We start from the raw sequence: 16,788 nt of genomic DNA on the forward strand, positions 1-16,788 counted from the left end.
TAATTGCCATATTTACACTTCCACAGAAATAGAACCCTCACCTACGGGAAACACTTGCAAGCCTTAAATCAAGATGTAGTGAATATAACTGTGTCTATCTAAAGAAAGCTACCTGTTCCATATGATAGTGTCTCTGGGGCTGTAACAGCAGTAAGGAACCAACCCCCAAACAGAATTTCCTTTCCTTTTTTTTTTTTTAAATAAAAGATGACACGGTAATTTCAGTGGTAGTATGGGGGAAAAAAAACTTAAGATGCATATAAAACAGTTCAAATGTGTGGCAGCAGCAGGTTTATAAAAAAGCATTATAATTTTTACAGATTGGAGAGAGTCTGATTAAGTCAACACCTCCTGCAGCATAACAGAAGGTTGAAGCCAACAGGGAGCATGTTCAAAGGCAGACAGCAACTCAAGGCTGCAAACTTAATAACAAAATGCAAAATCCTCTTCCATATGGGAGATTTGAGAAAGCATCTGCCTGGTTATTTGAAGACAGACCAAGCAGAAATATTGTATAAATACCAAATGCATGACCAAAGCAAATTTTCCAAGTCCGCTAAATGACTTGGAGCCCAAAACCATTTCTAAAAGTGACTGAAACACGTAAGAGGATATTTACAATGGAGGTAAAAAAAATGAAAACCATACATGAAGTTCACTGCATCTCAAAAGATGAACGCTTTTTCTATCACATGAATGTTGCTCACTGCTTATAATTTGGAGTGACTTCTTGATCAGAGAGATGACTTTATATTTGCTTGAGGTTTTGAAAACTAAAAGAAGTATTTCTAAAACAACTTCATACATTTCCAGTTGCAACATCCCCTAACAAAATTTCATCTCTACTATAAAAGTAGATTTTCAAAAAGGGTACATATACTTTTTTTCTTTCTAGAACAGGAACTTATAATAAGCATGATAACCCAGATCTATTAAAATATCTACATTATATGCAAATACACTGATTTGCACACATAGTACCTCTGATAATTTGTATGAACTTTCCCTGAGATATCACACAACGCATGAAAAGCAACCTTTGCAGACAATGTTTCTGATCACCCAGGTTACTCCATTCCTGTTTTCAACATTAAAATGCATAAGACCCCGAGTGCACTTGGATGAAAGCAAAAAAAAAAAGTACAAGTAAAAAGCATATGCTAATTATTAAACGTGAAAATGACATTTTAATCACAGTTGCATTTCAACACCTACCCTTCTTCAACATTCAGAGAGCCACTCCAGCCAACGGCATATTGCATTTCCTCTTTTCCCTTGTCACTCTGCTTCCATTTAGCTGCCATTGAAAACAGACACCATCTATAAAACTGTAATGTCTTGCATCTCACAGATGTAGTTCTATCCCTAATCCTTCTCTTCTGCACGATACATCCTACCACACTTAGATTAAGTACCAGTTACAAAGCCTGAAGACCATAAAAATAACACTACATTTTTTTAGTGACTTCTCTAAAGAACTCCCACGTTTGCTTAGAAACTTACATGGAACAACATACCACTGAAATTCTGAAATGTCTAGTTTCATTTAAAAAGGTTTATACAGTAATATCTACTTCATCAAATTTTAAAAGGTTGAATTATTGAAACAGGGAGCCTTAGGAGAAAAGTACTAAGCAAGGGCAAACTTTTTCTGGGATGATTACTGAAGATGAGCTTAAACAAATAGAAAATTTTAATTTTAACCCCCCAAGACAGACACACGAATCCTACATTAAATCTGACAATTTTTAATCATCCCATCATAATCAAGGTTAGAAAATACTACACTTTGTTATTCACAGGGTGCTATTACAGATGACATTTGATTGTTGAATCATCTCCCAGGTGCCAATGGACAACTTAAAAATTAGTGTTGTGTGCCTTTTGTCTGACACATAAAACCTGAGACACAGGGACACTTCTGCCATTGTGTGGTAAGTTGCCACTGTGCAGTTCAGCAGAAGCAGTTCTCCAGCAGGTGAGCTAAATCTTCTCCTTATTCTTGATCCAATAGGAACTTTCTGAGGAATATTGCTATCTTTTCATTTTCTGTGAAAAATTAGTGACTAACCTACATCAGTTTTGGAACACACAACTTTGCAGGGAATGACACATGCAGCATGACAACTCAATGCAATCTGCCTAATTATGCAACTCTGAGCTTCAAGTGCCTCTTTTTGTTTTAAAATGGTAAAATATTCCCCATGTCAGGAGCTTTCCCTTCATCATGCTCACATGCCACCAACTGCAGCTGTTAATAGCACCAGCACCCTAGGCAACAGCACGTATGTAAACAGCAGCTGGCTGATCAGTGTTCATATATTACTAAGGGTAGCCTTAAAAGAGTTCTGAGAGCCCTACTTTAGAGTAAAATATAAAGCCACCCATTCTTCAAGATGGAGAAGAATTTTCTATCAAAGGTGGAAATCTTAAAAAACAGTCCACCTCAATGCTCCTTCTTCCAAGTGACACTGGCTCAGTTAGCTCATTTTTTTCAAGGGAAAAGAAAAATAAGGTCAAATATTTCTTAATGGCTAAAATTAATACAAAAGTTTTGTTTTGCTTATTGAGCACAATTAATGTCAATATCTCTGAGCATCTCAAACAACTGGGTAGTTACAGTATATATTAAAATTTAATTATTTGTGATAAAATAGTTTTCTCAGATCAAAATATAGCTGAGAAGTAAAGACAAAACAACTTACTTGCCAAGCAATACCTAGAAAATGCATGATGTGTACTACAAAACACTCCAAAATTCCTGAAGGTACGACTTGGGGGTAAGCAGGTGGGGTGGGGGATGACGACACAATCTTGTTCTGATTACCATTAAATGTACCAGTACATATACTTAGTAGAATGTATACTTACGCACTAAAAAGACTGCTTTCTGTTCATTAGCTATTACCATCAGGTCATTTGTTGGTGACAAGGACAACACACAGTCCTGAAGCCAGTAATTTCTCTGGTTCTTGGAAGTAGATTCCTCTTCTTCCTACAGGTGAAGTTTTAATCAATATATGCAACAACTTTAAAACGCAGAAGCACTTGCAAGATTTGTAACAACATTTTGGCTTGCTCTCAATACCAGCGCCAAATGGACTATTACCTATCAAGTCACTAGAGCTCCAACTTGCATGAAAAGCCATGAGAAATGCATCAACCTTGCACTAATTCTACCTGCATGTTTACAGAACAGAACACAAAGAAGGAGTCATCACTAACTCTACTCCTCAAAATCTTCTCCTTTCACCAAAGAGACACTAGAAGAATGAGACTTAAAGTTTTATTATTATTGATTAGAGACTGGAGAGAATCTCTTTAGTTATTCTCATTATAATCCATACTCAAAATAAACAATTTATTCAAGCTTATACACTGACCAGCACTGAGTAAATATATGCACATATGAAGAAAGTAACTAAGCTGGCATTCACACTAAAGCCTCATGGTAACATGCGACAGGGTATCATCATGTGCCTTTCCACAACAAGGAACTTTACAAAGAAACAAATCAAACTAAACCCTTAAAATTTGGTGGTACTTAATGATTGGTAAGTTAGACACCATCATTGCATATAAAAGCAAGACGATGGCATCTTTTTTTCCTCTGAACAACAAGCCAAATATTTCACTGAAGAACAAACACGGGTAGCTCCTGCTAATCACAGTTCAAAGGCAGAAAGTAGGTAATAGGTTTTGAGCAGACTGCTACAAGATCTCTCAGAGATACTACTCCTGCTTTCTTAGCTCTATCCTCTTACCTTGATCACAGCAATAAAATCACTTTCCCTTGTCCACAGTCTCCATTTCCATAGCCACATATCCAATCCTACCTCCTCCTAGCTCTTCAAAATACTAGTCCGTCCTCTAGTACCTCAAAGCAGCTATACGCAAACAAAAAGCCCAGCAACTTCAGTGTGATCATTTTCTGATCTGTGCAATTTATTCTGTTGTAATAAAGTTGCATGTACTTGAAAATATAGACATCTACTCCAGGCATGGAAAAAACCCTGTAAGAATAATTTACATATCATACTCATAATCAACTATTTGTTATATTTATTTCCTTTCATAAGGTTGTACCATAAAAAGTCACTTTGTGCACACAAGAATACCCTGAATGTCCATCATAAAGTCTACATTAGCACAGTACACATATTCAGCTACCTATCTTTGTCCACACTATCACTTGCTTTGTGTGAGACGACATCCTATTTTCACGTCATTTTTGTCTGTCAATGGATACCAAGTTCTATAGTAACACATTGTCCCTAATCACTGACATTTTTCAAAACTTCATAAAGAGGTGATGAAGTTCACTGGGATACTCATGACAACTTTAACTCCTCATGGCAGAGATAAACGTAACCTGTGTAAAAACACATAACCAAAACCCAAAGAAAATCCTTTTAGTAATTTTTAATGTAATGATTTTCAAACTGAGGAAAAAAGAAACAGAAGTGAAAGGCTTCTCTAGGGATTATCTGCATGCATAAGCAAAGAACTTGAAATCTAAATACATAAAATATGGCCATCTCATGTTAGTGACAAAAATAAGCTAAGAGTTAAAACAGGAAAAGCACTGAACTTGTCAAAAGAAACTACTTTAAAAGGTGAGAGACAGAATGATTAAAATCAGCATTTAAGACAGGATTTCAACATCACCATCCCTACAAAATAGCTAATCAGCTCTCCATAAAAAGACACTTTGTTGAAGAAAAATTTTTTTTTCTTAATTTTCAATGCCTTCTTAAAAGTTGCTGTGTTCCATGAAATAGATACTTGTCCAAGTGACTTGAGCAATTCCAAAAAAAGATGCATTTTACACCAACTATAATGCAAATCAACCAACAGTTAAACATTTTAAAAATTGAATTCATTGTTATATTATACTAATAGTTCTCAACTGTGTGCTGCACTGATGCACTCTCATTTTGGTGTGTGTTCAGACATACAGATTCGCATATTTATATGCTTCTACACAGAACAACCTGTTTGCTGTGGATCACAGTTCATTCTTTCTGAAGAGTTTGACCTGGAACCACTAACAGCTTTGGAAGAAAACAAGTAAGGAGGGGAAAAGGAGGTCTTTAGCAAGAAGGGTGTGAACTACCTGGCAGAAGACCTTTGACATGTTGAAGAGTGAAAAAGAAGACAATTTCAATTTAGCAACACCTGCTGGCTCTATCAAATTACAACATAAGTAGTAAAGAAAGCATTTGTTCTCCTCATTAAGGAACTTACAAACCTTACAGCACAGCTTACAAAGATGTGGCCTGAGAAACACACTCATTTCATGGCAATTATAGGGGAGCTGAATACCCATCCTATTTAAAAGCTTTTATACTCTTATTATTCCCTGACATCAGCATCAGTGATTCATCCCTGGGAGACACCATGCTCATTTCTCACCTCAGCTGAAAAATCTGTTTCCCTGCTGAAGTAAGTAGTTACAAGGATAGTGCCCAACTCCTTGGGCATACTTCCTGCATACTGAGATAAAGACAGCAGATAAGAAAGTTTTGTTAGTAAGGTGAGGTCTGGATTCCTCAATCTACCCCCTTAGCTCTCTAATGGGGAATTAACCAAGCAATTCTGTTTAGATGATTCATTCAGGTGCAGAGGATTTCTACACAGACAGCTTCCCTAACATTTTATGCAAGTCAGCTGGCAGCCAGAAGTCTCAGCCTTACCAACAGTTATAGACTAGCCATGTTATTCTTAGTTGAACTAGTTGGACAGACAGATGTTTTTCCCCCTTTAAAGAGCAGTTGTGCTGCCCCATCCTACATATGTAATTTGATCCCTCTTGTAATACCATCCACACATCACAACATAAAAGTAGTACTACGTGATCATTAGAAAGCTGCTTGTGTCCGTGGTTCATGATTTAGGAGTCTTTGATTTATATTAATTCATGCTAGATTATTGTAACTCCACTGTCATGCCCTACTGCCTCTGGCTAGCTATAGGACAAAACAAAGATACCCTCAGCTACAGCAGCACAGAAAGATGTGTATATACTCTAGCGAGAAAAAACCTACAGAATACAAGAATATGAGTAATTATCACAATAGGTAACATCCAAGCTATATTTAGAAACAATTACAGGAGCAAGGGACAAACAAGCAGTCACATTTAAAACACTGGTCAAGATCCTTCTTGCCCAGGTGATAACTATACAGGAGAAAAAAAAAACCACCACACACACAAACAAGTGGAAAAGTCTTTTAGAATAGACAAGTTAGCAAGAAAAACTCATATATATGAACTTACAGGTTCTTGTAATTCTGCTTCATCCCAGGCTCCCCAGCCATCATCTTCCCAGCTTGTTGATTTGCCAGCTTTAAGTGAAAGAGATTTGTCACATGAATACAGCATAGGCAAAACACAATCAAAAAGGATTGCTGGTGGTTGTTTTCCTTTCCCCACCAATGCATTATAACTTTGTTTATGGCAGATACTAAATGAGTGAGTACAACACATCATTGATCCTTCAACAGGGCCTCTCTGCACTTTACTAGAAGAAATTATTCAACCAGATTTGTCTTTTCTCAGTTTCTCCACAGCCATTTCAAGAGAGCCAATACATATTTCTAATTTTATACAGCAAGTTGAAGCAAAGAGTGAGGGCATAAAGGGGGGGAACCCTACGTGTCCACTTGACAAAAACTTTCTCCAGCAAGTACAGAGACCTAAGGCCTCACTGCAAAATTTAAGTTTTAGCCCAATTTATCTAATTGTTACTACTCCGGAGACAACAAAAGCCCCATCTTGTACATATCAGGCAGCTACAGAGGGGAAGTAAGGGGACAGCAGGCTCTCTCTAACCCCTCAGGACTTTGTGTCCCTGTCCCCAGATATCTTACTGACATAAGATGACCTGTAACACACCACAAGAACCACATATGCACGATTTTATGTATAGAAATACTATTTCTTATAAGTAAAATATCTCCCTTTCCATAATGATGGATTTTGGGTTAAAGTCAGTTGCAGGATCAATAAGTAGCAACGTAAGTTCATTTTAACAGGACATGGAAATTCATCTGTGACAACAAAACACCTGAGCGCAGGATAATGCAGATCCCACCACCACCATTCCCAAAGGAGCCAAAGCAAAAGCTGAAGCTGTGGCCTCTGAGGGGAAAATGAGCACAAGGACCTTTGCTATTCACCTCCTTGCAAGACAACACAGAGGAAAATTAACGAGACACTGATCAGTTTCAATTATGTCATTCAGAAACCTCAGAGAAACCACAAGCTTACAAAATACCTCAAACACCTGAGAAAACAGAGATTCACAGAGACAGGCTTACTTTTCAGTTGTCTTATAAGAGTTAATATATTAGCCATATAGAAAACATCTGAAATTCTTTAATCTAAAAATACAGAATTTGATGTGAATGTAAAAGCCTATGCAAAAGGTAATTATGCACAGGCATTTACTAGTAAAAGATGTACAATTCTCAAACACCACCATCACTGGGACCCTCAATAAGTCAATAAGCATCCCTGTAGTTCAGCAGAAAAGCCAAGCACTGACTTCCATCCAGAAGCACTAACATGAAATCTGAAGCAGTAACATCAATGAGACTTCAAGACTTTTCAAGGATTTCTTTCAAGTTTTTCATTAACTGATGTCATGGCTATCTTTACTTTAAGAAGAAGTTTAAAAGCCATTTCTCAAATTAGTTTTAAACAAGCAAGACTTTGCCATTTTGGATGGTCAAACAGTATGGATAAAAAGGCTTGTATCACAAACACTCCAATTTTATTTGGTCTAAAAAACTATGGTTCCTTTGCCACCAAACAAAGCAAGGCAGAATCCAGGACAAGAAAACAGAAATCTGTATTGTCTATTCAGGCAGATTTTTTTAACTTTTGTATAGCTAATGAAGACAAAAAACTTCAAAAAATATTTTAGCTTAAGAAAGAAACTTTCCACCAATGCTGTTGAGAAGGTATTTCACAAGACCGTAGAAGACAAAACGCCCACTCCACGAATAACCTTTGTTAGAACTGAAAGGTCTGTACCATCTACAAAATGGGTGAGTCAGTTTTACTGCATCATCATCAACGCAGATCTGACTGCACCGTTATTTCAGGCATAACTATATAAGCAACAAGCTTCCAAGGGTCACGGTCTCATCTTGTATTTGAGGTTGAGAATTTTCCAGTGTACAAATATATAAAGAAGAATTATGGCAAATACTTTTAAATATAAACTGCAAGAAGAAAGCAGTAACTAACTTCAATGTTTAGTTTAAGTTAGGTAACAAAATTCTACTTCTGTTTGCATTTTATTATCTCAAAAGGCAATAAAATCTCCTTCCTGTAAAATTCATGGGGGAAAGAAATCTGTCAGTGTGCCACAGTCCAGAGACAAACATAACCATATCCAAGAAACACAGTCGGGGCCAATGCCTTCCCCTACAGCACAGAGCAGACCAACCTTTCCAAGAAACCTCAGCCACTTCAATTCTGAGACTAAACACCCAACATAAAACTTTAACTGTGAGGATTCTTGCTGCCTCTTTGTGAATAGCTACATTTTCATGGTTGATGTCATCTTCCTCGGATGAAGCTAGATCAATCAAAAAAGGATGGAAAAATGAGGTAATGCTGAGGCACCATCCCACCGATGAAGCTGCAGAGATCTTTCAGAACTGTGACCCGCTCTGCAAAGCCAGCATGTCCTCCAGCTTACAAGGGTTTACAAGCTTGCTCTTTCATACCCAGCCTCCACGTTGTATAGACTGCCCCTACATGCGCTAATCGTGTATTTCTCAAGCCCCTGCATGCGTTCTTTCCTTCTTCCCATACATTAATTCTTTTTAAAAAAAGAAATTAAGTTAAAAATAAAATTGTTTCCTTATCCATTTCATTCAGACACTTCACCTGTGCAATGGCTAGTGAAGCAGAGTATTAAACAATGGACAGCTAATCTCTGAAACAATGGACAGAGAAGCAACAGAGGGATACACCCGTAGTACTTTAACTCAAAGCACACTGTTATTCACCTGTGCCAATGAATTACAAAACATCCCACAGAAGCTGTCAGCTTGCAGACACTTTCCCATCCACCAGTACCTGACAGTGTTGGTCAAGTGAGAGATGACACAGGATCTAAGTTCTGTCTACAATGAAGATTTTGAAGAAATACCCCACCATTTCCTTTAGTAACATTACAGATTAGAACTAGCAACTGTGGAATGAAAGACATTATCTAGTAACCAAAATGTAAACATGCCCTAAACAGTTCTTGACTTGCAACATATTCATTTTTTCCAGTCCACTCTTGGGAAAAATCAAGCTTTCCTGTGCAAATCTACATTTCTATTCATCTCCATCTCTGACTAGCAGTAGATGTCTGGTAAACCGTTCTCCCTATTTTTGACAAAGCAGCAGCAATATGTCAGATTTTGCTTTACTGGGGAGACTGCAAAAATAAAAGTTCATCTACTGGGTCTACAAAAACCACATCACTTTAATTTGAAGCACATAGCATTAAAGCTCCATCATCAGCACATTTGAAACCTTAGAGCTGCTTTAAATGCTGCGTACTTGCAGCATTGCTGCTAATGTATAAGAAAACTCATTTCAAGCATATTTATCATAATCTTAAGACCCAAAAGAATAATTTCTACTGATAAGCATGTTTTGTTTAAAAAAAAAAAGAAAAGAAAGAGAAACCTTAGCAACAGACCTAGACCAATGAGGTCTAATGGGCATTTAACAGGTCAAATTCAATATGAAAGATGTTTTTAGTCTAAGATATCCTCCCCAAATCACAGAATCTCTCTCAGAGCACAGAAAACTGCCAGTGTCCTCCCTTCCAGAGCATCATGATGACCTGGGGCAGGCAGCAGAAGCCTCTCCCTCCTGCCCTCACCTCGATGTTCCAGCTTTATGCAGCAGGTACCAGAGGACATAGTTGGCATGGCTTGCCTAGAAGACTTTATGCTTGCCCAAGTGGGAGAGCATGTGTTGAAAACTGGACCCCCAAAGCCACAAAGGTCAAACTACCCGTACCTACATTGATATATAGCTTTAAAACAAGCACATTTATGTTTATAGACTATTTTTTTAAAGTAAATAAGAAAAATTTCAACTCATACACAAGCCAATAATTTGTCCTCAACAGTTTTTAGATTATTGGCCATAAAGTATCAAGCTGCATCAGCCAAAAAACTATTATGTACACTTTTTGTACATATAAAAATGATAAATAAAACCAAATCATGCATCAATTTGTTTCATATCTCAATGTACTGGTTTTGGCTGGGATAGAGTTAATTTTCTGGTATGGTGCTGTGTTTGGTTTTGTGATGACACAAACACACCAATGTTTTAGCTATTGCTGAAAAATGCTTACACAGCATCAAAGCCTTTTCTGTTTCTCCCACTGCCCTGCAGCAAGTGGGCTGGTGATGTGCAAGAACTTGGGAGTGGACAAAGGACAGCTGACCAAAGGGCTATCCCATACCACATGATGTCATGCTCAGCGATAAAACCTGGGGGAGAGAAGGAAGGGGGGGGGGGTGTGTGTGTGTGACGTTCAGAGTGATGGCGTTTGTCTTCCCAAGTAACCATTACACATGATGGAGCCCTGCTTTCCTGGAGATGTCTGAACACCTGCCTGCCCATGGGAAGCAGGGAATGAATTCCTTGTTTTGCTTTGCTTGTGGGCGCAGCTTTTGCTTTACTTATTAAACTGTCTTTATCTCAACCCACAAGTTTTCTCACTTTTACCTTTCCAATTCTCTTCCCCATCTCACTGTAGGGGGAAGTGAGTGAGGGGCTGTGCGGCATTAGCTGCCTACCAGAGTTAAACCATGACACTTAATTGAATGTGTGTAGTTTGCTGGGCTTATGATCTTCCAGCTTGTTTCCCATCCATGCTTTAAGAATTTATAAAATTAAGTAATAGTGCAAGAAATGATTACTTATTAAGTGCAAGAGTTTCAGATTTTTTTTCCATGTATATTTACTGCAATTCTGATACCACTGGATTGCATAACAAGTGAAGAAACAGAAGCAGTTTCTTTCCTCTTCAGGCCAATGAATTTTAGAAATAGTTCAGAATCTCGCTACTCAGTAATCATAGGCCATTTATTTCCAAAGCTCCTCCGACATGGAGACTGACAAATATATTAGGTTGTTTTGCCAGCATTATTAGGAAGCCCCTTTTGAGACTAATATTACATTTGTTTTCTCTTATAACTTCAGATATCCATAAGTGGAAAAAAAAAGTGACACTCAAAACTAAGTTAGCTCGCTAATCTGAAAAAGAACCACTTGTGCAATTTCTCTTCCTTTAGATGGTCACAATTGCTTTCAACAGAATAAAAGACAACTAAGTTAAAAATAATCCAGGTACTACATAAATTCTAAAGTAATGCTGCAAATTTCCATGGCTTACAGTTTTAACTTAACTCCAAAAACAATGTTTGAGGTACCACAGGGCGGGGGAGGGGGGGCAGCGGGGAAGCACTTTGTGATGCTATATAGCACAGGAAACAAATGAAAGATTACATACAAAACACAGTATTTTAGCTTTTTTTCAGGTGCAAGTGACACCTTAAGTTATAGCAAGAAAGAAGGAAGTCTATCCAGTAAAGGAGGTGCTAAAGCAGCAAAAAACAACTCAGGTGTGAAGAGAATTTGGACAAAGTACTCTGACACCATTCTGTCATGTTTGTTGAGAGCATGTCATTTAGTCTTCCCCGTATCTCAGAATGTATTAACAATTACAGATGTAACACAATGCAGGTAGGGTGCGTATTTTTATGATATTTTAAGTGAAAACTGAAAGAAATGAATCTTAAATGTATACAATGCAATCTAGAGAGGAAGGATCTGATTAAAGAGGCAATATAAAAGAGCTTGTCAGAAGACTCTTCAATAGGGATACACCAAATTCAATAAGAGGGATACAGAAACAGTCAAGAACAACCCTACTGTTAAATGCAATCTAGAATTTGATTTTGTAATAGTCTTTTTTTCCTTTGCAACCTTGTTTGCAACTCTGAAATAAAAAGCCTGGCCTTCTGTATTTCTGAATTAAATTAGTCGATCCAGATAAAGCAAAGCGTGCAAGCACAACTCCAGAGATGTTGTTTAGAGGAACTGGGTTGAAGAGCACTTTTCAGGATGCTGTCAATGTAACAGGGCTGAATTTTGGAGAAGAGTTCCTTCTACAGGCTTAAGGCATCATTCCTACTGTGAAAAGAAGCAGTAAAGTGACACCTCATAGCTCTGAGCAACCTTTTAAATCAGGAGGTGGATTTTTTTTTCCTCCCCTGAATAAGCAGCAGCATCTCAAAGTTGTGTGCTGTGCCACACCGCTCTGAAACGGTCAGCTCACTATTACAGATGCAGGTATCATAGCTTGGGAACTTCCAAGGACAAGTTTGGTTTTGGTTTTTTTTCTTATTAATTTCATTTAGGTAATGGGAGATAAACACATTTGGGAACTAAAAATATCTGCACACCAGGAAAGTACCGATTTTTTTATTTCATATTAACACCCCCAAAGTTTAGCTAGCTGCAGTCCTACCTCGCTATGTCACTGAATTGCTGTCATCAAGCCTACCAAATGTTTTAAAACACACAGTTCAAGCTCAGAGTCTACTGGAAGAACAGAGACACGTCACTTTAAATAAATTGTAGTTAAATTCCTCCAATTATAAAGATTATAGAAAATGTTACGTGTCTTTATTGATCAATTTTCTGCTCTTTTCAGTTAAATATCCATTAATTTCTTAATGCTAAAATTCTGTTATGCCTGTGAAGCTTTATCCCATTTTGCAAATAAGATGCATTTTTTCCACTCGTGTACACCTTTATACAACACCAGCTGTATAATGGAATTAACTGTTACAGCTGTTCTCTGATCTAGCCAACATGCATCCCAAAACAAAACATCTTCAACACAGCAAGCTGTCATATTAAATGTAATGCAGATACTTCTATTCCCAGTATTTGCACATTTGAAACAGCAGTTTTCAAAGCCACTTAGATACCACTAGGCTCAGGCTCCCCAGAGGATTTATGCCTCATTATTAGCATTAACTTTTCCCAAGAATCTTAAATTTTTATGCTTTATTAGTCCTGTTCATTAAAATATGGAAAAGCATTCAACCCCTTTTCTTCCTAGAGAATAAAGGAATGGGAATTCTATATGAAGCATCTTTAACCAGTTTACTCCATAACATCATTTTTTTAAATTTAAGCCACATGAGGCAAGAACCACCCCAACCCCTTTTATTCTAATACATACAATTAAAAAGTAGCTATATATTTGTATCACTACAGACCAATGGTCACCTCAACAGTCTATGAACATTTCTTAAGTTATTTCAGCATTGCGTTATCAGCAATCTTAACATATGATTGCATAAGGCAAGCAAGAACGACAACGTGAACCCTTACTTCCAGTGTTTCCTGACCTGGGAGGAAACAGGCACCTGCAGAACTGACTTTACATGAGGTTCAAAGGAGGACGACACCTTTTTTTTTTTCTCCCCAGTTTACCAGACAAGTATATCCTTTGCACAAACTAGACAAACTGTTGGGCTACAGAAAAAGATTAAGTGAAGTTGTAGCTGATAGGATGCTTTCTATCATCTTTTCCTACTGTTGAATGTGTTTTCTTTGTTGAACTTATTACTAAAAACAAACTACTCATTAGGGTTTTTTTTTTTTCCCTAAAGAGTAAAAATATAAAAGCAGATTAAAATTCAAGTTTTTAAATGTACAACTTTAATAAACTACTGTTTTAAAACAGTACGTTCTGCCAATGGAACGGTTTTTACTAAAGCATTCCTTGATAAAAAAAACCATATATTTATGTCTTGCTTAGTTAAAAATATTTGCCCTGGCTCTTTGTGCCATAAAATGCAATATGCAGCTTAACTATTCAGTTGGCTAGGCCACAAAGTAGCAGCAAAGCAGATTTGGAGAAACAAGTGTAACAGGAAGAGAATCTCCTGCTCCACGCAGCCAAATCTATTTTTCTCTAATTTAGGACACCTCCGCAATTTACTTGTTTCTACCTTAAGATACCTCTGCAAGTTGTAACAGTGTTTCTCCCTGTCAAAGATGAATGCACTAAGGATTTCTGCTTCAAAATGACTAGTTTATAATCTTATGTAAAAGTCACTTTGGGAACTCTTACTTGCTTATGTTCATGCTCATTTATCCTGAACCATGAAAACAGCTGCGGTATCAAAAAATTACAGGCACAAATCCAAAAGATTTCAAAAAGTCTAAATGAGCAATATTTTGAAAAATACTCGAGTCTGACACTCTGCCTTGATGACTGAATGAGCAAATATAAAAATAGTCCAGAATACAGCCAACTCATTAAAATGGAAGAACAGCACATTTTAGAACATGTATCTTCTTTGCTTCTATCCTTTTTGTAGTTTTACAACATACTGTTTTCTCTCTTTACAGCTGCCATTTGATAAATCCACTCCAACAAAAGTATCCAAAAGTTATTTTACACGTACTCCTCTCATGTGTACCACCAAATACAAGAGAAATATTTTAATTTCTTTCAGCACATACTTTTAGAAACACAAACACATTACAACCTTTTGCTTTTACCGTCAGTATTCAAGAGACACTAACAGGACCCTAATGGTTCCAGAATCCCTCCTTTAGATACAGATGATACCAAAAGAAAAGCCATATGGGACCTGCATGCTTTTTTCAGAGCATTACTGGAGTGTAACAACAAGCACAAGTAGCAGCACATTATTGTTTTCTACCAAAAGTTTCGGACAATGACGACTAGCTGTATAAAATTCTTCCAGAATTACTTTCTTCCTAGTGCATTTCAACAATAAAGTAAATTAAATTCAATCTTGAACACAAAAAGAAAGCAGTAATAAAATATAACAACATGCATACAGAAGTTTTAGTGGTAAAGTTAACTAGCTGAACATATAGTGTACTTTAAAAACCTTTTTCACAACTGTTGTGTCATCTTTTTACCAGGACCTGTAGTGACAGGACAAGGGCCAATAGTTTTAAAGTGGAAGAGGGTAGATTTAGATTGGATATAAGGAAGAAATTTTTTACAATGAAGGTGATGAGATACTAGAACAAGTTGTCCAGAGAAGTTATGGATACGCCATCATTGCAAGTGTTCAAGGTCATGTTGGACAAGGCTTTGAGCAACCCGATTTAGTGAAAGATGCCCCTGCCCATGGCCAGGGGGGATTAGATGAATGGACTTTAAAGGTCCCTTCTGACACAAGCCATCCTATGATCTCCCCCTCTTTTAATTCCTGCATAGACCTTTTAAGCTTTTTAATAAGCACCTTGCTGCTTTCTTTCATAGCTCTGTTTACAGTTGAGAGAACTTTATACGCATCCTCATTAACCTCTTCAAGCACTTTCTTTCCATGCTGTTGCCAGAAAGCCAAAACGTCAGCCAAATATAGTTAACACAGTATGGACTACCAACATGCAGGCCAGTGTTTCATTTCCCTGTACTGTCTATCCTGGGCATGGATCTGTTGGTCCTTCTTCTCTGTTGAGAATACAGCTTCCATGCCAGACAGCTCAGCTTTCGCTGGGCACTGCCTCACACAACAGAAATCTGGTCTATAACTTCAGACTGTAGTTGCTGTAAGATTTGTCTTTTAATTTAAGCTGCCAAACTAAATCTTTACTATACTTTAAGCACATTTTGCATTATTAGACAACCCTGCACACACAACGTTTGTTAACTTTACTAGAACATCTTCAGACAACTGCACTCTCTTAGTGAGAAAACTACAAACTTTCATCTCGAAGTTTGTGGCACACAGGGTCTATCGCCAAGGAGCTTCACCTACATACTACAGGATAAGGACCGACATCTGAGAGCAGCTGAACTTCCAGACAGCAGGAAAATCTGAACTTGCAGGTGAAGATGTGGCACCTGTAGCAGGACATCCACCCTTTACAGCCCTTCATCACAGCAACGATGCCGAGCACTCAGCTATCCGCGGTTACCCCCTGCACGCCCCTGGCACACCCTTGAGGGACGGTCAGGAAAGCGGGGACGAGCGAACCCGGAGCCCAGCCGGCACCCCCGGCCTCGCCGTCAGGCAGCCCCGGCTGTGGCCACCGGACAGGGGCGCACGGCCCCGTCGTCAGGCCCCCGTCGCCGGGCGGCTCTCCGCGGGAGGGTCGAGACTCCCGCCGGACGGAGCCCCGAGGGGGCCGCGGGGAACAGCCCCGCCACCGCCGCCCCCACACGCGCCGGGCCGGGCCGAACCGGGCCCCCAGCTCCCCCGCACCGCGGGACGGACTCACCGCTCTCCTTGGCGGCCGCGGCGCTGCCCTGGCGGCGGTACGGGCACAGGAAGTCGCAAGCCGCCTCCAGGTCCTGGAAGGAGCCGAAGGGAACCAGGGCGCACGACATGGTACCGCCACCGCCGCCCAACCCGGAAACGCTCGACAGACTTCCCTCACGCCCGGCGCCGCGCGGCCCTGCGCAGAGCGCCTGCGCGGCGCGGAGAGGCGCTCGCCTCTTCCGCGTGCCGCGGGAGCTGTCACGTGACCCCGGCGGCCGTTGGCGGGGGGGGGGCGCGGCGGGTCGTGAGCGCGGCCCCTGAGGCGCCCGCGGGGCTCCGTCCGCCTCGGGCCGGGGGAGCAGCGGGGATGGGGCGGAGCCGGCTGCAGCCGCGGAGCGGCAGGGCCGGGATCGCGCTCCTCCTCCGCCGGGCAGCAAAACAGCGGCCCAGCGGAGAGGCGGCGGGAGCCGCTCTGAGGAGGCGGGAT

At 39.4% G+C, this 16,788-nt stretch overlaps 1 protein-coding gene across 2 annotated transcripts in view; it reads right to left on the reverse strand.

Moving 5' to 3' along the window:
* Positions 1-16,449, reverse strand: part of RAB3GAP2 (RAB3 GTPase activating non-catalytic protein subunit 2) — a 48,895-nt gene extending 32,446 nt beyond the window's left edge. For both annotated transcript variants that reach the window (XM_076334601.1, XM_076334600.1), the window contains exons 1-4: positions 16,321-16,449; positions 6,280-6,347; positions 2,872-2,995; positions 1,216-1,297 (exon numbers count right to left, since the gene is read on the reverse strand). In XM_076334601.1, coding sequence (XP_076190716.1) covers positions 1,216-1,297; positions 2,872-2,995; positions 6,280-6,347; positions 16,321-16,429 — 383 coding nt within the window. In that variant the 5' untranslated portion in view covers positions 16,430-16,449. The remainder of the gene's footprint in view (positions 1-1,215; positions 1,298-2,871; positions 2,996-6,279; positions 6,348-16,320) is intronic.
* Positions 16,450-16,788: the final 339 nt, after the last annotated feature.

The sequence above is a fragment of the Aptenodytes patagonicus genome, chromosome 3, assembly GCF_965638725.1.
Source record: "Aptenodytes patagonicus chromosome 3, bAptPat1.pri.cur, whole genome shotgun sequence".
Lineage (NCBI taxonomy): Eukaryota > Metazoa > Chordata > Aves > Sphenisciformes > Spheniscidae > Aptenodytes > Aptenodytes patagonicus.